This window comes from Mustela erminea, chromosome 19, assembly GCF_009829155.1.
Source record: "Mustela erminea isolate mMusErm1 chromosome 19, mMusErm1.Pri, whole genome shotgun sequence".
Taxonomy (NCBI): Eukaryota; Metazoa; Chordata; class Mammalia; order Carnivora; family Mustelidae; genus Mustela; species Mustela erminea.
Genome location: NC_045632.1, coordinates 49114333 through 49139038, shown reverse-complemented (window position 1 = coordinate 49139038; position 24706 = coordinate 49114333). Strand labels below are relative to the sequence as shown.

General features: G+C 59.4%; 1 protein-coding gene across 1 annotated transcript; it reads left to right on the top strand.

Annotated features, from left to right (window-relative positions):
- The first annotated feature begins 695 nt into the window (after positions 1-695).
- On the top strand, positions 696-23989 carry BCAR1 (BCAR1 scaffold protein, Cas family member). The gene is given in 8 exon segments (XM_032324248.1): positions 696-980; positions 982-1002; positions 10149-10760; positions 16422-16583; positions 16760-16876; positions 17629-18726; positions 19484-19573; positions 23027-23989. Coding segments are annotated over 8 exon segments (2883 nt in total). The 5' UTR covers positions 696-710; the 3' UTR covers positions 23540-23989.
- Positions 23990-24706: the final 717 nt, after the last annotated feature.

Genomic DNA, 24706 nt, shown 5'->3' with positions numbered 1-24706 from the left:
GGCCTGGACAGCACGGACTGAGGGATTGGGGTGGGAGCAGAACTCCTAGGGCAGAACCGAGACCATGGGGGACAATTCAGGGTCACTTGGTTCGTTTCACTGGAGAAGGGGGGAGGTGGTGAGCTCCTCAACGCTGGGTAGACCCGGACCCTCAGGCATGTCTGGTGGAACTGTGGCTCTGTGCCTCATTATGGGACCTGTTGGAGTTCCCAGCCTCCCTGCCTTGAGTCGTCATTTCCTGGGGCTTTCACGGTGGGCCTGACCAGAGTTGGTGAGGGGGGTCATTATTCGTTTTCTGCCAGCTGCGGTATGCCCCTTCTCGTTAATAGATTCATATCTGATCGGTCGGTCCTATGGACACGTGCGTAATGCCCACGGTTTGGTGGGAGGTGAAGGCAGAAGTCGACTTGAGGCCAGCATCTTGAGGGCTGCATGGGGGCTGCAGGGGCGCATGTTGGGGGTGGGGGGAGTAATCCCAGCGGTCTTCCCAGAAGAGGATGCGTTTGCTTAGCCCGTGAGGAAGGACGCGTTCTCGCCCTTGATGGAGGGCGGGGGACGTGCATTTGGAGAAAAGGTGACATCCCCCGTGCCAGCCTAGAAAGCTGGTAGCAGGCGGGCGCCTGGAGCCCGGTGCCCGGTGAGGGGGGTTGGGGCGGTCCCACTGGGCGGCGCGCGCTCGCGCCCCCAGGGCCGGCCGGCGGCTCATTTGCATGGGAAGCGGCCAATGGGCGCGCGCGGCCGGGCATGCTGGGAGCCGGGCTGGGCCGGTCGGGCCGCGGCGGCGGCGGCGGCGGCGGCGGCGGCGGCAGGCGGAGCGAGCTGGGACCTTCTCTGGGCGGTGGTGGCGGCAGCCAGCCTGGTGGCTGAAGCGGTCGGACCCAGGCCGGGACCCGGGCGGCTGCGGCCTTCTCGCGGCCCAGAGAGAGCGCGGCACGGGCAGCTTGGTGTGCGCCCCTGCGGGGAGGCGGGGCCCCAGTTCGGCCGGACACGATGAACTACCTGGTGAGTGGGCGGCCGGGGTCCGGGAGCGCGGGGCCGGGTCCGGGCTCCTGCGGGCGCCGGCCGGCGTCCGCGTACCGGCTTCCAGGCGGCCGCCCAGCCCGCGCGCGGGGCGGTCCCTAGTGAGAGTTAAATGAGTGGTATTTCCTGCCGGACCTGCGGGTCCTGGGAACCGCTGGCCGCTGGAGTCTCCGCAGGGCCGCGACCGGGCAGGGGTCCGAGGTCCTGGAGCCCATCTTCCGCCGTGGCGGGAGCGCGCGGAGGCGACGACTGCGGAGGATCCCAGAGCCTGCGTGCTCACGGGGCGGTTGGAAGGGCGGGACTCGGGCCGCTGGCCGGCAGGAAAGTTCCTGGATCCGGGAAAGTTGCTGGCCGGAGTCCCGCTCTCCCCCTGCCGGCCGCCGCCTGCTGGGTGACCTTGGGCCTGCGAGACCCGTCTCCGAGCCTCAGTTTCCTCAGCAACAGGGACAAGTCAGAGATTCCCTGGACCATGAACTTCCAGGAGGCGTGGATTTCCAGGACGCGGGGGGTTGGTAGTCCCTCCTTGGTCCATCTGTGTGTTTTGGCGTGGGGAGCTCCCCCTCCCCGCCCCCAGGCTAGGGATCGAGCGAGCAAGTGCGCGGTGACCGAGATGTTGGTGCTGCGGCAGAGCAAATCCTGGGTCTGTTAATGATTCTCCCCCGGCCTGTGTGCGCTTGGATCCCCGGCCTGGGGGTAGGCGCTTTTCCGCCTTTACCTACCCTGGTTGCAAATACTGAGGTAGAAGCCTCCTGGCGGCGGCATCCAGGGCCACACTGTGACCCTGGTCCCAGCGTTCGAGGTCTCAGTGTGGAGCTGGGGGAGGAGCAGGGCCGCACCAGAGTGCCCAGCCCCTCACTGTTGTTGGAGGCACAGCTCAGAGCACTGTTGAAGGAGTTGGAGAAACTAAGACTTGCTGAGGGCTGGGGTGCTTGGGGTCCCTGGGCGGGTTATTGCCTGGGGGAGATTTTGGGGTCTTGGGTCCCAGACTGGGTGGGGGTAGTGGCTCACTTGTCAATCTTGGGGACATGGGGCTTCTTTTTCTCTACCCTGCCCCGAAGGTCTAGGCTGGGAGGCACTCTCCCTGTTTGCATGACTCCAGATTTCAGCCAGGCTGGGACATGTTCCTCATCCTTGGGGCGGGGAGACACATCCTCCTGTGTCCCATTTCCTTTCCTAGCTCAAGAGCTGATGATGTGGGGTCCCAGGGTGGCAGGGCCTAGAAAAGCAGGTGTGTGCTGGGTGCTGGGAGGAGCTGCTGACATGCCCTCCTGGCAGCAGCACCCACTACCCGCTTGCCCGGGGCCACAAAGGAGCCCCCGTGGGAACTGGGTGGAGGCAGGGCAGGGCCAGGTTCTGCCGGGACAGTCAGCCTTGGTTCCAGGAGGAGAGCTGGAGCCTCTGGCCGTTACAGTTTGTACTGAACCAGGGTGTGAGGGCTGTGGGCTGCCAGGATCATCTCCTTGGGCCTGGACAGGGGCGAGAAGTAAGGGCAGCAGCACTAGGGCCTCCTGAGTGGGAAGGGCCCCGAGACAGCTACTCTCTCTGTTGTCATCCACATGGGGAGACTGAGGCACAGAGAGGGAGAGGTACTTGTTCTCATGGGCTTGGATTCAGAGCTTAGTCTCCCAGTACAGCCCCACGCCCGGCCTCATGTGTGCTCTCCCGCCCCCACCCCTGGATTGGGAGTGCTCTGGGCCCTGGGGTGCTGCCATGCTCTGCTGGCTGCCAACTTGGTGGGGTCCTTCTGGGTCCAGGACTGTGCTTTTGTGGTCCCCTCCTGGCATCCATTGTTCTGGGAGTTCCCATCACCTTTTTCTCATGGGCCTGGAAAACTCCCTCCTCCAGCTCCCAGGAGCCCACAACCAGTTGGGGCGGCCAGAAGCAGAGGCCAGGTGTGCTCCCCAGGAGGCTTCCCAGAGGGGTGAGGGACACTTGGAGAGCAAGGTGTAGGGCTGGGGTGATAGGGATCATTCTCCAGCAAAGACACTGGGCAAGCTTCTCTTTCTCTGGGCCCTCAGGGCCCCCAAATAAGGGGCTGAAGGGTGGTTACCCTTCAAGGAGGGGGATAGGGCTGGGCCTTCTGGCACTGGAGAGAGGCCTTGGCTCTCCTGTCTTGCTGCCCTGATTTCTTCCACTTGTAAGTGAGGAGTGAGGTTCGAGCCTGGGGCAGGGGGGTGACAGGGCCCCATATCAGACCCTCATCTCTACTGTGTATCCTAGAAATCAGGGATTTGATACTTTAATTTGAGTGAGAACCCCACTTTTGTACCGTTGTGTCCCCCTCCATTCCTGCTGAGTTGGTTGGTGCTGCTTGAAGGGTTGCTGAAAGTTACCACTCAGGACTGGAGCGTGGCAGAGCTGCAGGGGGCTTTAGATGTCAAGGTAGAGAAACTGGGGTCTTAGAAGGAGTGAGGTCCCTCCTGTCCCTGCTGGGGCTGTTCCTTCTGCCTCTGCCCCTCCATGATGGCATATCTGAGTCTGGTGTTGTCCCTGAAGTGAAGGTCTGCCTCATGCCGGTCTCTCTGAGAGACCAAATGTCAGTAGTAGTGAACCGGCTGTTCCAGAATCCGAGTCCTTCCAGCAAGGTTCCAGAAACAGAGAAGGAGAGTAATGAATGGGTAGTCAAGTGTGGAGGTCAGGGTTCTGCCAGCCTGGGTCACTTGCCTGGGTTGGGTGGCAGTGGGGAGGATTCTAGAGGGGTTGGGGACCCTTCCCAAGCTGCTGGCAGTGGGAGTGGGCTGCAGGCTCCGGGACTTTGCCTTCCACCCTCTGGGTGCCTTTTCTCTGGTTTGCTTGTGGTCACCATCTGCGGTGTGTGACCGCTGCAGGTGCTCTGTGCCCTGGCAGGAGGGCCCTGCCCATGCCACTTTTCCTTCTCTGCCAGCCTCCCGGGGACAGTGTCTGGGATGCCCTGGCAGGGGTGGGGGCAGGGTGCTGTCTCCAGTGCTGAGCCGGCTGGGGACAGGGAAGCATATCCAGCAGCTGCTGCAGCCAGAGCTCGTGTTTGCGGAAGGGAGCCGCTGGCGGTGGCCAGCACATGACGGCTCTTAGTCCTTCCTTCAGCAGAGCTGCCCTCTAGGTGCTGAGCACCAGACAGAGGGCCGAGGACCCACATACGGTTCCCAGCCTTGTCCTGAGGTGGGTAGGGCAGGAGCTGCGCTCCCCTTGGGATGGCTCTGGAATAGAGGTGCCCATGGTTTTGCTCCTTGGTAGTCAACACTGAGGACTTGAGCCCAGACTCAGGCTAATCAGTTGTTCCTGGGTGTATTAGAGGAGTGATGGTCAGGCTGGCTGGGACGGAGTTCCACCAAGGACCTCTGGGAAGGGAGGAGACTGTCCTCAGAGTAGGAGGGATGGTCAGGACCCTGGCGAGTGGGCCCCGGGCTGCTGTCTTTCCAGGGGGATTCCAAGGGCACCAGTGAGCAGGGGTTGTGGATGCGGACTGCCATTCAGACACACGGGCATTGGGCCTGTATCCATTAGCCATGGGGGCTCCTTGGGACAAGCAAACAGAATACCCCAGAAATAATCTTGGCCTGAGTGTGAGATGGTTCTGGGTATGAAGGGAACTAGTGTTTCCCGAGTGACTACTGTGTGGGAAGCTCTGTGCTTGGGGCTGGGAGGTGTGTGTGTGTGTGTGTGTGTGTGTGTGTGTGTGTGTGTGTGTGTGTTGGGGTGTTGCATTGGGACTGAGGGCCAGGGGAAAGAAAGGGTCCTGTCAGATCTCCCTCCTGGCTTCTAGGAAGCTAAGCGTCACTGCGGGAGCCATCTAGCTCTGCTTTATCACAGGGCACAGATCTGCCTGTGTCCCTAGCAAGTCAGGTCACAGTTCTGCTCGGTTTCCCTGTCTGTAAGGTGGAAGTATCAGTGTCCCATGAGGCTAAAAGGGATGATTCGAGTACGCGAAGAGCTTACCCCGACAGAGCTCGTCGTTACCGTTATTGTTGTGAACCTCTCGGTCATGTTTCTTCTCGCCAGTCCCAACCACCAGGTCACACCTGGAGTCAGGGTTTGGGGGTATACCGAGAACGTATCCAGCGCTCCCCAAGGCAGCTGGCGAAGCCAAGGAAGAGTGCCACAAAGCCGGTGGATGGCTGCTGCAGTCCCCCAGACATGCGCCCACCTGCGGCTGAAGCCCAGTGACGCCTTGTCTGAGAGCCTGCCCCACCCGGTGGGTCTGGTGCCCACAGGCCCCAAGGACACAATGCGCGCTATTCTAAGAGCCAGGCAGGGTCTGTGGGGCGGCCCTGTGGGCTCCCGTGTGCAACAACCAGGGTGTTGTTCTGAGCAGGCCTGGTGGGCCGGCCTCTGCCTGGGGAGTGTTGGCATCAGGCTGGCATCACCTCCCCGTCCTTCTGGGGTGAGTGAGCCCCAGAGGGTCCTCCTGGCGGCTCCCAGAGAGGCTAGGATTCGAGCTTCTGCAAGCGGTACGTCTGGCTAAGCCTGCCCGTTGAGGACCAGGCCCCATGCTCGTGTGCCTGCGGGGTCCGTGCTGAAGGACACAGCCCCACCCCCCATCCTGGGCACCGGGGTCAGAGGCAAGAAGTAGGCAGTAACAAGAGTTCTGGTCATCACTTGGAGTTGGGGGTGAGAGGGAGTGCGTGCCCAAGAAGAGGCCTGGTAACGTCCCTGGAGGAGTGGGGCACTGTGGAAGGTTTCCTGAGGCAGGGATGAGGTTGGCCAGAACCTTGCGGTGAGTCAGGCAGTGCTCTTCGTGGTCCCTGTGCACAGATGGCTGGTGGTGTCCGCCCAGACTGTGATGGCACCTCTAGAGGTCACGGCTGAGCCCCCTAACAGGTGGGGAGAAGCACCTGATTGGCCCAGCCTCTGGGGGGCTGGCCCTTCTTGCATGCTGGGTCCTGGGGGGTGTGTCCGGAGTAGAGATGCTCAGGTGCTGTCTGAAGGCTTTGCCCTGGCTGGCCTTACCTGCCGTGGGCGGCCACCGTTTGATGACATTTCCTGAGCTTCCAGGCACTGTCCCAGAGTCTTCACCAGTACCGGCCTACCTGCCACTCCAGGGCCACAACCCTGTCTCCCTCCAACCTCTTCCTCCCTCAGGGCCTTGGCTCTTTCTTTCTTTATTTTGCTTTTTAAATTTTTTTAACTTGGGGAGGGGGGGCTTGGCTCTTGTCCATCCTCTGCCTGTGCACTCTTCCCTAGCTGGTGTCCCGGTGCCTGGTTTTCATTCTTCATGAGTCTTCTGAAATGTCACCTTGGGGAGGTCCTCTCTGACTGCCCTATGTCCAGTGGCCCTGTCTCCCACATCATTTTAGGTGCCCCAGTTCCCCCCCACACACACCCTAATAAATCATTTGCTCTTTGCTTCACTGAAAGGTAAGCCCCATGCAGACAGGGGCCTGCGTAAGCTAGGCCTGCACTGTCTTGCGGAGTCTGGCCCAGCACCGGGCAGAAAGCAGGAGCCAGTCAGATTTTTTGTGGAACAAAGGAACAATCCTATGAAACCAGGACTGTCCTTTTAGCACGGGGATCTGGGTATTCGTAGAGGCTCACGGACTTGCTCAGAGTCACCCAGCAGCGGAGGGAAGGCCAGACCCAGGACTGGTTTGCGCCGCCGCTGAGCGACTCCGAAGGAAGGAGGAGCAAGGAGGAACGCGTCTTGGAACAGCTGGGGAGGCTTAGAGGCCCAAAGCTGGGGTGCTCGGCCAGCTGGAGCAAGGGGGCTGCAGAGAGACTGCCTCTGGGGCTCCTGGTGGGGGCACCCGCTGATGCAGACGGAGGCGCCCCTGGTGCCAGGCACTCTGTGCCACGTGCCCAGCCCTGGAGGTGCTTCCCGGCCTGGCTCCAGCCGCCCCAGACTATATACAGTTGCAGTCGTTGTTGGCCTTGACTGCTCAGTGAGCTCACGCCAAGGGGGTGGGGGCTGGCCACCCTGGGTGCAGGAGGCCCCAGTAGCTCTCCTGGGCCTGGGCAGACCCTCCCCCTCTTCCCTCTTCCCCACCAGACCTTGCCCTCGGCAGAGCCTCCCAGCTTTCCTGAGCAGCCGGCACTGCCTGGGGGGGTCTGGCCGAGACCCCGCTGCCAGCCTTCCCTGAGCTGCCCTCCTGAGAGGTGAGGGGCCTCTGAGGGGCAGTCCCTTCCGTCTGCACCCCGCCCCCTCTGACTGGGCTAGAGGGGAATTTTCCTGTGACTCACTCTGCTGGCACTTCCTGTGGTCACCAGGGCAGGGGCTGGGGGGGACCCAGTGGGGTGGCTCTTTTCTGGGGTCACAGGGGGAGGAGGGTGGGCCCGGTGTCCCGCCCCCTGACGGGATGTGATTCCCCAAGGCAGGCTGCAGACCATATTTGGGAAACTTGCTTTTCTTGCAGGCAGCCTGGGGATGGGGCCCATAGGCCCCCAAGTGCTGCAGGATGGCCCTTGCCCCTGCCTGCTCCTCCTGGGGCTGTGGCCTCTGGACCCACTTCGGCCGCCTCTGTCCCATCCTGCCTTGGAGCCGGGGAGGTAGTCCGCTGTTCTTTCTCAGGATGTGTGTTTTTTCAAAGCCCAAGCCAAGAAATGCTCATTAAATACAAACTGAGAAATTCTGAAAAACAGGAAGAGAAAGCATCCCCCGTTGTCCCAAACATTCACACTGTTATTCTTACCCTTTCTCCATTTTTTTTAAGTTCGGGTGACATTTTGTGACCATGTAGTTAATGCTTCCGTGCGTCTGTGACCATCACAGTTGTGATGTGGGCAGTGTTGCAACACCCAGCAGTTTCGAGCACCTTTGCCCCGGTGCTAGCCACAGTGCCGGAGTGAACCCGCTTCTGTGCTCTCTGTGATCTGCCCACCTGGGCTGACTTCTACCCCCAGCCTGGCCCCCAGCATCTGGCTCTTTCTGGGTCTGGAGACTCTGAGTGGCTCTGGAGAAATGGATTCCCAGCTGATCCCCATTTGTCCCCTCCCTGGGAGGCCCAAGCAGCCCTTGGCCTCCTGTCACCCAGGTGCCCCCTTCATTCCTACCCCCTTCTGGGACCTTCTGAAATCTCTGGGTCCACCCTGATCCTGGCACCTGCCAGAGGGGAGCGGCAGGGCAGAAACTGAGGACGGAGAACACAGGAGCCAGCGGGGTTCTGGGCCTGCCAGCTTGGTGTCTGCCAGTGCTGGGGTCCTCCTGCCTCTACCCCATCACCCCCAAGGCCCTCCCCAGGTCCCACGCAGGCTGCTTAGCAATGCGACCTCTCTGTGCCCGGGCCATGTGCAGCTCCTGTCCCTCTCCAGGAGGTTTTGCTGACTAAGAGAGCCCCTCAGCAGCGCCTGCTTCTTGGGTGGCTGGGAGAATTAGCAGGAGAATGACAGGGTAAAAAGTAGGGCCAGGGGAGGGTACTGCTTTTCTTCGGTCATCCGCTGTCCGTATGAGACCCCTTTCTTGTTTTGCCGTATCTTCCTCATTGATTCCTGTTGCCTGTCCCTTTTCCAGAAGCATACATGCCGGTGTCATGTGTCTGCAGTCCTGCAAAATACGTAGAGTGTTTCATGGACGTTTATAATGTTTACATAAAGGGTTGTGGGCTTGCTACTCTAACTCAGGGGGGTGTGGCTGGCTTCCCTCCCTGGATACCTGGACACCTGCTGGAGCCCAGAGCAGAGTGGCAGATGTGTCCTCACATGCCAGCTGGGACCCTGCGCAGCCTCCGTGGTGCTCTTAGCCAGTCGTTTCTCCTCCGGACAACGCGCTGTTTGTATCTTGTTGGTTTTCCATTGGTGCCTGTCTTGTCTTTGCCTTGCTGATATGTTAGATGCTGATATGTAGAATGCTGCAGATTCTAGATTCATCCCTCTCTCATCGTTTGGTGACCTGTTACCCCATCAGCTTTGGGTTACCCGCCTCCCCCTGGTGGAAACCATTCCGCTTTGGTGAGGTTGGATCTGTTTGACCTCATTGTTAACCTTATGTTTTGTGCTTTTGCGGTCTTTGTTTTTATAGTTGTATAAAAGGTCATAAAGATATTCTCTGCAGTTTTTTCTTTTGTTAGAGTTGTGTCTTTGACTCGTGGGTCTTGAATTGTTCTTTGTTTATAACTTGAGGCGAGTGTGCGAATTGATTTTTCTTCCTCCGATGAATGAGTTTCCTAATACCACCTGTGAAACAGCCCTGGCCTGCCCTCTGCCCTGGGGTGCTGCCATGAAGGGTTGCGTGTGGGGCTTCTGCTGCCGGGCTGTCAGCCAGCCCTGTCCTGGGGTACTGGTCCCCAGCGAGCTCGCTGAACCAAAGTCCTGGCACGTCCTCATACTCCAAAAAGAGTGTGCTCCGTTGCATTTCATTTTCAGAACTGACCTGCTTATTCAAGGACCTCTCTTTCTCCGTTAATTCTAGAAGGATTCTTTTTCTTTGGTTAAATTCCTTTAAAAAAAAAAAAAACTGGCATTTTTGTTACAGTTGTAACTTATTAAGTAAGCTGAGGCAAATTGGCCTTTCATAGTGCTTAGTCATCCCACCGTGAACTTGGTGTGTTTTCTCTTTTATTCAGGTTTTTCCTTGAGCCTCTTGGCAGAACGTCCACACTTTTTGCCCTGAGGTCTCCTGCTGTCTTTGCTTGATTAATTCCTAAGTAACGAGTAGCTGGTGGTGGTGGTGGTGCAGGCTTTTCTGTATTTCTCTCTCATCAGTTGCTGGTCCTGGTTTGTTGGCATTATTACGGAGCTGGTCATGTGGTCTGCAGATGATGACGACTTTGTCCTGGCAGGTCCCCTCCCCACACTCCAGTGTTTTCCTCTTGGCTGGCGGGGCAGCAGGCCCCGGGGGTTGGAGCAGGGAGGGTGTGCGTCCTGTTTTCTTCCCAGCACCTGCTGGTCAGCATTGTCACTCTCGCTGTCCTCCTCAGCGTTGGTGCAGGTTGTAGCGCCGCTAAACCACTTTGGAGTGGTTTCCAGGAGTTTGTGGAGTGCCATCCCTGGAGTGTAGAATGCAGCTGCATTCTGGAGGAGTCTGAGGTAGTGTCCAGGCTTATTTGAGAGACGCTGGGATCAGCTGGGCATCTCTGCTGGAAGCAGGAGGGACAGAGGCCCCAGAATCTCCTCAGACCATCCTTTCTCAGTGCCAAGATTAGCTGCCTCGGGTGGCAGCTGGGCGGTCTGCCGAGCCCCCGGCATCCATCCTCATGCACCCCTGTGTCCTCTCTCCCCAGAACGTGCTGGCCAAAGCCCTCTATGACAACGTGGCCGAGTCCCCAGATGAGCTCTCCTTCCGCAAGGGCGACATCATGACCGTGCTGGAGCGGGACACACAGGGCCTGGATGGCTGGTGGCTCTGCTCACTGCATGGGCGCCAAGGCATTGTGCCCGGAAACCGCCTGAAGATCCTGGTGGGCATGCATGACAAGAAGCCGGCGGGACCCGGACCTGGCCCACCTGCCCCTGCGGCCCAACCCCAGCCTGGCCTCCACACCCCGGCTGCCCAGTACACGCCCATGCTTCCTGCCGCATACCAGCCCCAGCCCGATAGCGTCTACCTGGTGCCCACCCCCAGCAAGACTCAGCAAGGCCTCTACCAAGCGCCTGGGCCCAGCCCACAGTTCCAGTCCCCCCCAGCGAAGCAGACATCGACGTTCTCAAAGCAAATGCCCCATCACCCTTTTCCCAGCCCAGCCCCCGACCTTTACCAGGTGCCCCCAGGGCCTGGCAGCCCCGCCCAGGACATTTACCAGGTGCCACCTGCTGCTGGGATAGGGCATGACATCTACCAGGTTCCCCCATCCATGGACACGCGCAGCTGGGAGGGGTCGAAGCCACCAGCAAAGGTAAGGCTGTATTGGCCTGAGCGGGCAGTCCACCCCCAGGCTTTGGTTTCTGGGCCCAGGCCAGACCCTTGGGGTCTCGAGGGCTCCAGCAACAGCTGCATGTTTGGTCTGGGCGGGGACAGGAGGTGAGTGTTTGGGGACTGTGTTATCTGGCTACTGAAGATGGACAGGCAGCTCCCAGAGAAGAGATCCCAGCTGGCCTTGGACTGTGAGGTGACCTTCAGCAGACAGACCCCAGTGGGAGGGTGTCCCCAGCAAAAGATGCAGTGTCTGTCAAAGGCCTGGAAGTCCGGAAGGGGTGGGCCGGCAGGACTGGGCACATGAACCCTAAGCAGCGGGGTGTGTGTGTGTGTGTGTGTGTGTGTGTGTGTACGTGCGCCTCGGACAGCCCAGCGGCGGGGGCTTGATGCTCCAGAACAACCAGACCCCTGCCTGACGGCGGGCGGTTGCCTACTCCATGTTCTAGTGATGTTATTCGGCCCACAGAGGGCAGGGTGCAGGGCCCAGTGGGGTGGGGGGCACCAGGAGAGCAAGGGGTCCCTGGGGGCAGCACTGGAAGGAAGGAACTCAGTGTGGCGGTCGGGCAGGCACGGCCGAAAATCCATAGGAGTACATGGAGTCAGAGACTTAGCTTTCTCACGTGTCACCATTTGGCTGAGGAAGCACCTCCACGAGTCTCGGCACCCCCCACCCCAGTCCGTCTTGTTAACGCCGCCGTCCTCGGCCCGGGGCTTGCATCTCCCGGGCCCGGATGGCTGCCTCGTGAGCTCCAGCCAGCGTGTCGGCGTCCCAGCCAGCAGGGGAGGGAGGCACACGGAGCGGAGAGGCCGGCCGCCTTGTGCCCAGGGGCTCCCATGAGTCCTCTGGGTGTGCGTGTCCGCTCTTTGGGTGGGCGTGGAACGCATCTTCCGGCCGTTCCTGGCTCCACAGGCACCCAGGCCGTGGGGAGGACACTGCCGGTGGGATTGCCGGAGGAGGGCCTCTCAGAGGACACCGTGTGGGCTGTTGCCAGGGGATGCTGGGCCGGGGGATAGGGCCCTGGGGGCAGCACCCTTGGCTCCACACCGGCCTGCCTGTGCATTGTACCCCCAAGTCCATCCGCGCGTGAGAAAGAGGCTGACCGAAGAGGGAGCCCCTAGCCCACTCCTGGCCGAGACAGGAGCAGCCTCTTTTTGCCTTTGGCCTGTGTCTTTCCGTGCCCACGTCCCTTGAAGATTTGGGGAGTGGAATTTCTGGGAGCCCAGAAGCAGAGGAGGCGTCCCATGTACTTTGGAGGACCATGTTGCCACACCCGCTCTCCCTGTCCCCTCCATGGCTGTTCTTCATTCCAGCTCAGCCAGGAGGACCTTGAGAAACCCAGCCTGTGCCAGCAGGGAGGGCCCTCAGCCCGCCCAGCCCCGCTGCCCAGCTCAGCCCTCTGCAGAGGGGAGACCCCAGCAGCCAGCATGCCCCAGAAGCCCTGGCGGGAGAGGCCAGGTTCTGGGGCAGTAGCTGGCCCGTGGGAGAAGCTGCTGAACTCGGAGCATCCACTCCCTGCCACCCAGACCGGGCCTCGTGTTTGTGCCATGTCTCCTCTCGAGCCACCATGCCCGAAGAGACAGTGGCTGAGTGGGTGGGTGCTCCCCCCATGGCCCTGAGCCTCTGTTCTCAGGGTGTGTCCAGGGCTAATGGGGGCGCCTGCCCTTGGGGCACAGCATGGCGACCAGGAGACTCGGCCAGGGATCAGGCTGACTGGCTGAGAGGAGGCGCCTGGACCCTGGTCACCAGGGTCACTAGCTCACACTTCCTGCCCTGCTTGCTCCTTCAGCTGCCTGGCAAGAGCCTGGCCAGTGGCAGAAGTATCCCACGCTGGACTGGAAGAGCCCAGATAGGCCATTCCCAAGGTGGCTTTAGGGAGAGAAGCAGAGCCCTGCCGGGGAAACACCTACCCCATGGGGAGACCCAGAGAGCAGTGCCCAGCTGGAGAGCCTCAGGACAGGCCAGAGTCCATCCCCTGCACACTCACACTCAGTCACACACACACACACTCCACGCTTCACACACACCCTGGGGGGCATGCCCTTTCCCTTTCCCACTTTCCTCCCTAAACCGACAGGCTGGTCCTGGTGCCCTAGTCCTTCCAAGCACTGGAAGCCCGTGGGCCAGGAAACAGCAGTGGGAGCATGTGCTGGGCTGTGGACCTGAGCCCACAATTTGGCTGTGGGTTCTGTGACCCTCCCAGGTGAGGCTCTGGCTCTCAGGTGACATCTGGGCTCAGCTGGCTGGGCCCAGTGGTAGTGCTGCTCAGGACTGTGTCCTGAGGGCCCTGGCCTGGCGGGTTGTCCTCCCCTGCGAAGCCTTGTTTTTCCTGGTCTAGGCAGCCTCGAGAGCTTCTGCTTTTATGTTCTGATCATGAAAGCAGTGCTCATTTGTCTTAGAAAACATATACTCTAGAAAAAGTCTGGAGACGGGCACCTGGTAGCTCAGTTGATTAAGTGTCTGCCCTTGGCTCAGGTCCTGATCCCAGGGTCCTGGGATCGAGCCCCGTGTTGGGCTCTCTGCTCAGTGCAGAGTCTGCTTCTCCCTCTCCCCTTGCGTCCTGCTCGTACTCTGTTTCTAGCTCTCTCAAATCAGTAAATTAAGTCTTATAAAGAAAAGAAAAAGCCTGGAGAGGAGATTGCCCAGTCAAGAGGTGATCAGTGGAAATTTGGGCACATTTTATCTTTGCATATTTTTTATGTCTTAAACAGATTTGTATGCAGACTTTTGCATTTTTGAGACTGTAAGTCCCACAGATGGCAGAAGCATTTTCTTGGGTCCTTAAGGTGATTGTAATGGGCACCTCAGATTTGTTGTGTCGCCCCTCCCCTTGGGGCGGGCTCCAGGAGGTTTCTGATCGCACGGGTCTGGATTACAGTGAGGCAGTAAATGTCTCGGTACAGGCCTCTTTGCCCACATTTCCGGGTTGTGCTTTCATAAACCTTGTGCTGCTCCTCAGAAGTCTGGGAAACACAGGCTCTTAGTTCGGGGGGTAGAGGTGAGGTTGGGTGAGGAGGGACCCTGCCAGGACAGTGGGTGGGGTGGGAGGTCCTGCCCCCCAGGAAGCCCGGGGCGAGTGATGCTGCTGGCCAGGAGGGGAAGGGTCAGATGCCAGGAGCCTGGGGCCCAGTGGCATGTGTGGCTGGGGAGAGGGCACCCCCACACCACTGCATTAGCACCTTCCAGGCTGGGGCGTAGCCAGAGGGACGCTGACAGCAGAAGCAGATGGGGCCCCCAGAGAGGAACGTGTTTTGTGAGGTTGCTTGTGGGGGAGTGCCTCTGGGTTAGGGGCCGCAGCTGTGCCGAGGGGACAGCTGTGGTGCTGGGTCAGGCGCCTGGACAGACACAGCTGAGCTCAGTCCTGTACCTCCTGGGAGTCCAGGAGCTTGGAAGCGACCCGTGTCCAGCACGTCCCTCAGTCTGGGTGAGAGGTTAGATTGTCACCTACTCGGTCCCATAGCACTCCAGCAGTGCTCCAGAGGAAGATGCCGAGGCTTCTAGAGGGGAGTGGGCCGGAGCCATTCTGGGTCACATGGGGTCACGTCCACTCTGCAGAAAGGGGGAGACCAGTAGCTGAGCGGCCTGGAGGGGGCCGGCCGGCCCAGGTAGAAGGTGGCAGAGTGTGTGGCCTTTCCCAGTGGGGTCTCTGGGCTCACCCCTGCTCTCTGCATACGCCCAGCCCAGCTTGGGTCTCGTGTGTGTCTTTGTGTGTTCTCTCTCTGTTGAGATGTGTCTGTGTGGGAGCTTGAGGGCCTTCGGTCAGGAGTTCTGTGTGTCCTCCCGGGCTCTGGCTGTGTCACCCAGCCCCCGGGGATCTCGGGGGCCTGCTCATGGGGCCTCAGGTGCAGAGTGGGGCAGCCTGTGATTAGCGGGCTCAGCAGCTCTCCGGAGAGTAGGTTTCTCTGACAAGCTTTTCCTCACCGGGGGCTGCCTTCCCGCTTCCTTCTGATGGAGAGCACTTGCTGGCCCGTCCAGCTGCTTCCTGTCACGGCTCGGCGCAGCAATGGATGGCAGGCTGCCGACGGCCCAGGCCCAGGGTCCGGCCCCAGAGCCTCTCCGCCAGTGCTCCCCGCTGGCTCTGTCTTCGAGACGCACTGTGGGGGCTCTTCGTGGGGCATCTGCTGTCTGCGGGGCCTGGAGACGCCTCGGGTCTCACCCCAAAGCTCTGCCAACCGGCCACGTCCTGCTAGCCCCCGCCTGCCCCGCCTGTCCTGTTGTTGGCAGGTTCTGGTGGCTAAAAATAGCTCTGGAGGAGACTCAAGTCTGGGGCTCCAGGAGGGAGATGAGTCTGGGGAGGGCCGCCAGCTCCACTCCCAGACACGCTGGAGGTGGAGTGTGGTGGGCGGGGAATGCCCCCCCCCCCCCCGCCCGGCACTCACCCCAGCAGCTAACTGTCTCCGGGGCTGCCTGGGAGGAGGGCACAGGCCTCATCAGCGGAGGCCGTGCCAAGCCCGGGGCTGTGCAGAAAAGTGCCCACACCCCAGGCCTGGGGTGCTCTGCTGCTCTCGGAGTAACCAGTACCTGCAGATCCGCAGGACACGGGTGTGCGGGGCCCGCTGTCAGTGCCGTGGGGCCCGCTGCAGGCCCGGGATGCCGGGTTCTGGGAGCACCGAGCCCGAGGGCCAGCCCTGCTGCCCCCAGGGATGTGTGGGGAGGTCCTGAGTCAACTCTGTTCCAGACATCCCCTTTGACTAGGGAACAAAAGGCCTTTCTGTCCCAGAGCGCTTGAGCAGGGAGCCTTGTGGGGGAGGCGTGCCCTGCCCTGCGCTGGGTTAGATCCTGCCAGCCCCTCCCACTGGGCGGTGGCTCCCAGACCCCACTTCGGCCCGGCCCCTGCAGGGCCAGGATGCGTGCCTGGAAAGAAGAGACTGTCGTGGGTTACTTTCGGCAGCTTGCTGTCTTGGATGCCAGGCCAGGGAAGGGTACCAGAGAGGGGAATGTGTTGGCCCCTTCTCAGAGCCAGCGTCCCCTGACTTAGGTCTTACCCTTGTTGGGTTAGAGATGGTCTGGGTGGCCCTCTGGGTGTGGTATGCTGGGGAGTGCAGGGTTCTTGGCTCTAGTCTTGACCCCTCCCTCACGCCCACGCCCAGCTTTCCAGCAGGGCCCAAGAGTGGCCCTGAGTGGGAGTCCTTGGTGGGCCTGCCTTCAGGAGTCTTCCCAGGATGTGCTCAGTGGCTGAGGGCAGGGGCACCAGCTTCTGGAGGCATCACGCCCCAGCCCTTGGGACCTCCTGCAGGCTACCTCTAGATGGGCACAGCCTGGCACCATCGTCTCTGTTTGTCCCCCAAGTTGGGAGGGGGCAGCTAGGAGGTGACATCAGGCAGGGCCATCTCAGTCCAGGGCAGACCCTCCTCTGGGACTTCCCAGGTCATCCAGCTGTAGACTACTGTCATTTCCTGGCTAGAACCAGACGACTCTGGACAAACCCTGGGGGTTCGTGTGCTCTCCAGATGCTGTATCACATCGAGGAAAGGGTAAAGAACACAGAGGATGAGAACGCCCTTGTCTCTCACAGGCCTCCAAGGCCACCCTCGGAGACCGCCCCTGTTGCGTAGACTCTCCCTGGGGACCTGACGGTGGGTCCTGGAAGATGGTTTCCAGGCTGGTGGTGACAGGTTGGTGACAGATGGCTCTTGCCCACAGGTGGTGGTGCCCACCCGTGTGGGCCAGGGCTATGTGTTTGAGGCCTCCCAGCCAGAGCAGGACGAGTACGACATCCCCCGCCACCTGCTGGCCCCAGGGCCTCAGGACATCTACGACGTGCCTCCTGCTCGGGGGCTGTTGCCCAGCCAGTATGGCCAAGAGGTAGGTACTGGGTCTAGGAGTTGGGGGCACCTTGGCCCAGCCCAGCTTAGGGAGCTGGGCTACCCCTGTCCCGGCCAGGGTTGTCCTGGGGTTGGTGTTGTGGTGGTTCTGTTCTTCCTGTACCCTCCGGTGGCCCTGGCAGTGGCACCTGTGTCACCACATCTTTTCTGCCTCAGGTCTACGACACACCACCCATGGCTGTCAAGGGCCCTAATGGCCGGGACCCATCACTGGATGTATACGATGTGCCCCCCAGTGTGGAGAAAGGCCTGCCGCTGTCCACCCACCACGCAGTAAGCAGTTGGGGGGGAGCTGGGCCTGGTGTGTATACAGGGCTGGGTGCGACAGAGTGTGGGCCGGGGGTGGGGACCGCCGTCTGCAGGCCCTGGCTCTGCCCCTCAGTCTGTGACAGAAGTGCAGACTGAGCGCTCCAGCCTCCACTTCCTCATCTCTACAAAGACCCCCCTCATGGGCCTTTCATGGGTTCTTGAGGGGATCACACAGGATATTAGCAAGGAGACCACAGAGTTCGTTCTTCAAAGCAGGACCCTTCTGAGAGTGAGCGGGGACCAGGAATTATGAGGGGGCATCAGGAACAAACCGTCACTGTCCTGGGTGAAGCAGGGTGTTGTCACCGTAAATACAACACACAGATCAGCCAGGTTCCTGGTGCACAGCAGAGACCACACGGGGGTGATGGGGGCGAGGTGGTGTCACAGCTGCCCTCTCATCACGTGTTTGTAGCTGCACAGTGAACAAACTCCTGTAATCCTGGTCACAAACCTGTAAGTGGGTTCTCCCCTCTGACAGCTCAGCAGACAGGCACAGAGAGGTTGAGTCGCCTGCCTTAAGTCACACAGCCAGTAAGCGGTGGAGCTGGGATTCTGAGCTCAGGGCTGGCTCCAGAGTTGGGTTCTTAACCTTAACCTGTGTAGGTAGGAACCAGGACACCGGGTGCTGCATCTGTATGAGTGGCCCAGTCCTGCCCCGGGGGCTCCATCTGGGCAGGTGGATAGGCAGCCTTGACCGATCCTCTGCCCACCAGGTGTACGATGTCCCTCCATCCGTGAGCAAGGACGTGCCCGATGGCCCGCTGCTCCGTGAGGAGACCTACGACGTGCCCCCCGCCTTCGCCAAGGCCAAGCCCTTCGACCCGACCCGCCACCCGCTGGTCCTGGCCGCCCCGCCCCCGGACTCGCTGGCAGCCGAGGACGTGTACGATGTGCCCCCGCCCGCTCCTGACCTCTATGACGTGCCCCCCGGCTTGCGGCGGCCCGGCCCCGGCCCCCTCTACGACGTGCCCCGCGAACGGCTCCTCCCCGCTGAGGCGGCCGACGGCAGCGTGGCCGACGACAGCGTGTATGCGGTGCCGCCGCCCGCAGAGCGAGAGCCCCCGAGCGAGGCCAAGCGGCTGTCAGCCTCCAGCACCGGCAGCACACGCAGCAGCCAGTCGGCCTCCTCCCTGGAGGCCGCTGGGCCGGGCCGCGAGCCGCTGGAACTGGAGGTGGCGGTGGAGGCCCTGGCGCGACTGCAGCAGGCCGTGAGCACCACCGTCGCCCAGCTGCTGGACCTGGCGGGCAGCGCGGGCACCGGCGGGGGCTGGCGCTGCGCCCCCGAGCCCCAGGAGCTGCCGGGGCAGGACCTGCGAGCCGCCGTGGCTGCCGTGCAGGGCGCCGTCCACGAGCTGCTGGAGTTCGCCCGCGGCGCCATAGGCAATGCCGCACACACGTCGGACCGCACGCTGCACGCTAAGCTTAGCCGGCAGCTGCAGAAGATGGAGGACGTGTACCAGACGCTGGTGGCCCACGGGCAGGCTCTCGAGGGGGGCCGCGGAGGCGCGGGGACCACTCCCGAAGACGTGGACCGCCTGGTGGCCTGCTCGCGGGCTGTGCCCGAGGACGCCAAGCAGCTGGCCTCTTTCTTGCACGGCAATGCCTCGCTGCTCTTCAGACGGACCAAGGCCCCCGTTGGGGGGCCAGAGGGGGGCGGCCCCCTGCACCCCAACCCCATCGACAAGGCCAGCAGCATCCAGTCCCGGCCCCTGCCCTCACCCCCTAAGTTCACCTCGCAGGACTCCCCGGATGGGCAGTATGAGAACAGTGAGGGGGGCTGGATGGAGGACTACGACTACGTCCACCTGCAGGTAAGTGCCGGCCCTGTGCCGGCTCCCAGGGGAGCCTCCTGCGGAAGCCTGCTGGCCTCCTCAGGTCTCTAAGTTTGCTACCCCTGTCCTGGGCACCTTGATCCCCTCCACACGGAGTCTTCCTGTGGCCAAAAGAAGAATTTGGGCCCCAGTAGGCCTCAGTGAGTCCCTGTGCCCACTCTCTGACCTTCCAGGCCAGATGCAACCCCCGCCCAGACCCAGTCCTCTACCCGCCTCAGGCCTTTGGGCTGACGTGGCCATGTCATCAGAGGCCCTGCAGTGCCAGCCAGGAACGACCCTTGAGCACTTGCAGGGGCTGAGCTGCTCCAGTGAGCAGGACAGAAGCAGCTCTCTTGTGTGTGGGGAGAGGGATTTTGAAGTATAAACAAAAACAAAGATTGTTACAGGCATTGGGAAAGAAAGAAAACCAGGAGATGGGAAGGTGGGCCTCTGAGCACAGAGACCCAGATGCCAACCGAGTACCCCAGTAGGGAGCATTTCAGGTTGAGTCAGCAGGTGCCAAGGCCCAGTGGTCAGGAATGGATGAACAGGCCCTGTATGCCAAGGGGAAGGGTTTGAATGTGATTCCTGGTATGGGAGCCGGGGCGGGGAGGATGGCCTGGCCTCCTGGGAGGTTGTTCCTGCTGCGAGCATGGGTCTGGCATGCAGTGCCACCTGGTGGCTGCCGACAGGGCCTTGCGCTCCCCCAGGCCCATGGGGCTCCTGACTCAGTCCAGTCCTTGTGCCTTGCCTCCAGGGGAAGGAAGAGTTTGAGAAAACCCAGAAAGAGCTGCTGGAAAAGGGCAACATCATGCGGCAGGGGAAGGGCCAGCTGGAGCTGCAGCAGGTAAGCATGCCTTCTCTGGGCTGGGGCCGGGGAGCCCAGCAGCCCCTCTGGAGCCAAGCCTCCCACGGCCCTCCCTGCCACAGGACTGTCTCCGTGCGTCTGTTGGATTTCTGTGTGTTATTATCAGAGTGATCGTGGTAGACATGGGAACACAGAGAAAAGTGTAAAAAGGCAGGAAACAAGGCCCCTGAAGCAGTGGGGGTACCCTGGGGCTCGTTTGTAGCTCTGCTCCTGCGTCCAGAGTAGCCTCTATGTTTTCATGCTTGAGTCTGTGAGCAGGAACATCTGTTTTTTTTGTTTTTTTTTTTTTTAAAGATTTTATTTATTTATTTGACAGACATCACAAGTAGGCAGAGAGGCAGGCAGAGAGAGGGGGTGAAGCAGGCTCCCTGCTGAGCAGAGAGCCCTAGGTGGGGCTCGATCCCAGGACCCCGGGATGACAACCTGAGGCAAAGGCAGAGGCTTTAACCCACTGAGTGACCCAGGCGCCCCAGAACATCTGCTTTTATTTCAAAATTGTCCCATGGCATTAAACATTCTTCCTCAGTTGTTTTTAAAGGTCATGGGACATGTCTGAGTATTAAATGCTTACATCATACCCAGTTTCCCTGATTATAATGGTACTGTTGTACTTGTGTGCAGATACAGAATTTCTTCATACTTCAGATCATTTCCTAAGGGTAGGAAAGGGATTATAAAAATAAATTAATAAATAAGGTACCTTTATTCTGATTATGAAGATGGAAAAAAAAATACAGACGAGCATGAAGTAAGCACAGAAAAATCACCTATCAGGTTTTCGGCACCCCGCACCCCACCCCCGCCCCGGGCATGGGGAGGATGGCAGAGCCAGGAGAGCTTCCCAGCTCCACCCTGCCCCCTGCAGAGCCACCATTGGCCCAGCTATAAGGTACAGACCATAGTGGGTCCATCTCAGGGTCATTGTGAGAATTAAGGGAGGGAAGAGCAGAAGCCTGGCCCATGGAACATACTCTGTAAAGGGATAAAAGTTCATAATTAGAGGTATCTCCATCCATCCATCCATCCGTCCATCCATCATCTGTCTGATGTATGGAATCTCCATTAGTTTAAGAAATGGACATGCGCTTTATCAAACTCTGTGACTTCTCTGGACTGTGCCAGCATTTATTTATCTGGTCCCCTGTTGGTGGGACATTTCGGGTATTCCCAGAATTACTTTCATGAACAGCACTTCACCGACCTGCTTGATCCCAAAGGTAAATTACTAAAAGCTGGAAGAAGAGATAGGAATATACATGAAAAGCTCTAGAAAGGTCGAGTGCCCTTCGGCCAGGGACCTAAAGCACCACTACAGTACAGGCTCATCAAATGTAGACACGTAGGGCGCCTGGGTGGCTCAGTGGGTTAAAGCCTCTGCCTTCAGCTTAGGTCATGATCTCAGGGTCCTGAGATCGAGTCCCGCATCAGGCTCTCTGCTCAGCAGGGATCCTGCTTCCTCCTCTCTCTGCCTGCCAAAGAAATAAATAAAATTAAAAAAAATTTAAAAAAAAATGTAGACACGTGTGTCGGTTGTCCCCACCCCAGAATATTGCTTGAATAAATAAAACAAACAATACAGTAAAATCTTAGGTAGCTATTAAGAATTGTCAAAGAATGGGGCGCCTGGGTGGCTCAGTGGGTTAAGCCTCTCCCTTCGGCTCAAGTCATGATCTCAGGGTCCTGGGACCAAGCCCGGCATGGGGCTCTCTGCTCAGTGGGGAGCCTGCTTCCTCCTCTCTCTCTGCCTGCCTTTGTGCCTACTTGTGATCTCTCTCTCTGTGTGTCAAATAAATGAATAAAATCTTAAAAAAAGAATTGTCAAAGAATGGAAAAGAGTTCGAACTGAAAGTGAGTGTGCATCCTCTCCCTGGCTGAGGGGGCCAAATGGTGAGTCTCCCCAGGTTGCCGCCGATTGTTTCGGGGATGAGGAAGGGGCAAGTCCATGCTGGTTTTGCTAATTAAATGAAGGCTTGAAATCTTGGATGAAACAGAACTTATCTGTGCCTGAGCCTGTGCACAGCTGATCACAGCCCCGCAGGCCCCTGGTCAGTCAGCTCAGTCCACACGGGCAGCTTGCATGGCGGGGGCTGCCGTCGTGGAGAGCCCCTCTCCCCCTGCGCTGACACAGGCCAGCTGACGGCGGGCCCCTGCCCTCTGGCTCGGGGCTGGAAGGGCGGCCGTAAAACAGTCGGCCCTCAAACACCGTGGGTGTGAACTGCATGGATCCACTTGGAGCTGGATTTTTGTTTTAATAAGTACATTGGAGAAGTATTTTAGAGACTAAGACAGTTTGAAAAAACATGCAGATGGACCATGTAGCCTAGAAATACTCAAAAAATTATGTATTGTAAGAAAACAGCATTTGGTACAAGTAACAAGTTTTACAAATACCATGACCTTTCTTTTTTTCTTTTTTTTAAGATTTTATTTTAAGTAATCGCTACTGTGGGACTCAGACTCACAACTCTGCAATCGAGAGTTGCACGCTCTCCTAGCTAAGCCAGCCAGGCACACCCCGCTACATCTCTTCTGTTTAAAGTTTTTATAATGGGAAATTGAATTCCCTTATAAAACTGAAGAAGGCAGTCCCCTGGGTGCGTTCACCCACTCCCAGCCCCTCTCGGGACGGCTGCTAAGCTGGGTATCTGGCAGCCTTACCCCGCAAAGCATGTTGGAGAGGTTACAGCCTTTCGTCTGCAAATACTTCAGTGTTTGGTTCTAAAAGATAACAGACCTGGATTATATTCTACCAGGGGTGACTTCCAGGGACCCGAGATACCAGCGGACAGCTGTCTTGTTTTCTGCTTGTTGGTGTATTTGAAGTTTTTCTTTTTTAAGAATTGATTAATTTATTTAAAGCGTGATTGGGGGCAGGGGTAGAGGGAGAGAATCAGGCAGACTCCCTGCTGAGCACATTCTACACAGGGCTCGATCCCGTGATCCCAAGATCATGACCTGAGCCCAAATCAAGAGTCAGATGCTTAACTGACTGAGCCACCCAGGTGTCCCCATTTGAATCTTTTTACAACGTATATGTTAAAGACAAAATGTGGGGCTTTTAAAATTCATTGTGAAGTATGGATAGGTTCCTAGGAAGCTGCAGAGAGTATAAAGCAGGTCCGTGTCCCCTTCACGCACTTTCCCGCAGTGATTGCTTCCCGATTACGTAAGCAGAGACTGACGTCCCCAACCACGGCAGCTGCTCATTTGTTCTGTGTCGATCATTTCATGGTTTCCAAAATGTTACATAAATGGAATCCTACCTTTTGAGGTTGGCAGAAGTTACCGGCGAGTGTCGGGAGGCCGCTGCGGACGCATGCTTTGCCTGTGGCCTAGAGACCGCGCCTGTCCCTGCTCCCGCTGGGAGCCGTCCCGTTCTCTTTCTCGGCGCCGTGCGGCCGCGGTTCTCACTCTGCTCTCCCTCTGCTGCAGCTGAAGCAGTTCGAGCGGCTGGAGCAGGAGGTGTCCCGGCCCATCGAGCACGACCTGGCCAACTGGACCCCAGCGCAGCCACTGGCCCCAGGGCGGACAGGCAGCCTGGGGTCCTCGGACCGGCAGCTGCTGCTCTTCTACCTGGAGCAGTGCGAGGCCAACCTGACCACCCTCACCAACGCGGTGGACGCCTTCTTCACTGCCGTGGCCACCAACCAGCCCCCCAAGATCTTCGTGGCACACAGCAAGTTTGTCATCCTCAGTGCCCACAAGCTGGTGTTCATCGGGGACACGCTGTCGCGGCAGGCCAAGGCGGCCGACGTGCGCAGCCAGGTGACCCACTACAGCAACCTACTGTGTGACCTTCTGCGTGGCATCGTGGCCACAACCAAGGCCGCTGCCCTGCAGTACCCGTCCCCCGCCGCCGCCCAGGACATGGTGGACAGGGTCAAGGAGTTGGGCCACAGCACCCAGCAGTTCCGCCGAGTCCTGGGCCAGCTGGCAGCAGCCTGAGAGCCGGTGACCGGAGGGATGGGGGTCGGGAGGAGGACACCTGCCCCGAGAGAGTTGCCGTGCTGTAGGCGTGGGGACAGGCACCCCAGCTCTGCCCAGGCCTGGTGCCCCAGACTGTCCAGGGATTTGTACATATTTATGACGGGGCAGGATATGGGACAGCATTTCCTCAGCAGAGCCCAAGCAGAGCTGGGCCCCGGGGAGACAAGGCTGAGGAGTAGGCTGGGGTCTTCCTGCATACACGGCGCCGGGGCCCAAAGACCCCTCGATCCCCATGGCCTCAGAGGACCCCTTGAGCTGATCCTAGCCCCGCTGGGGGGCCCTGTCCCTCGCCCCCCCACACCACAAGCGCCACTGTACCAGGAGAAAAACTCTAAAACACTATTTTTCATTATTGATTTTCCAATCATTTGACTAATAGTCTACATTTAAATAAAATTTTAAAAATGGGAAACCTCTGGTGTGAGGTGTGAGAGCCAACAGGCCTCATGGATGCAGGCAGGGGTGTCCTTGCTCTCGGATGCCACGGGGTAGGAGCCACAGACGGAGGGGATTTGGGGTGAAGTTGTGGGAAGCTTCTTGGGAGGGTGAAGACCAAGTGGGTCCCTTCAGGAGCCAGGCCAAGGACGTGAGGCCAGGGATCTCCTCCAAGGTGGGGGTAGGTCTGCCATGACCCCGAGACCTTGAGAGCCAAGGCTGCTGGAGAGAAGCTGAGTCATCCTCAAACAGCAGGGCGCGATGGCCGAGGAGGGGTGCGCCCGTGGCCGGGTCGGTGGGAAGCCAGCATGGACTGAAGCAGCTCCTGGAGCACACTGGGCTCCACTGGGGCCTACGCTCCAAGGCAGAGAACCCGTGGAGGACACCACAGAAACTTGTTTTCACAGACCTCACCCAGAGCTTTGCTCTTAGAAGCTCATAATTTCACCCAGGGACTTACTCCGGAGCGTCTTCCTTGAATTACACATAGACTTGGCCTCTACGTTGGGACTTGGGGATCCACAGGGCCCTTGCCCTGGGTTTCAGGAACTGCTGCTCCTACCCTGACTGTTCTGCCCGTGACCTTGGGCCCTGGTCTCGTACCCCTAAGAAGAAGGGCAGGATCTGTCAACCCTCCACAGCGGCGACCCCAGTGAAGGCTGCCATCATCCCGCCCCTCAGCACCCTGGC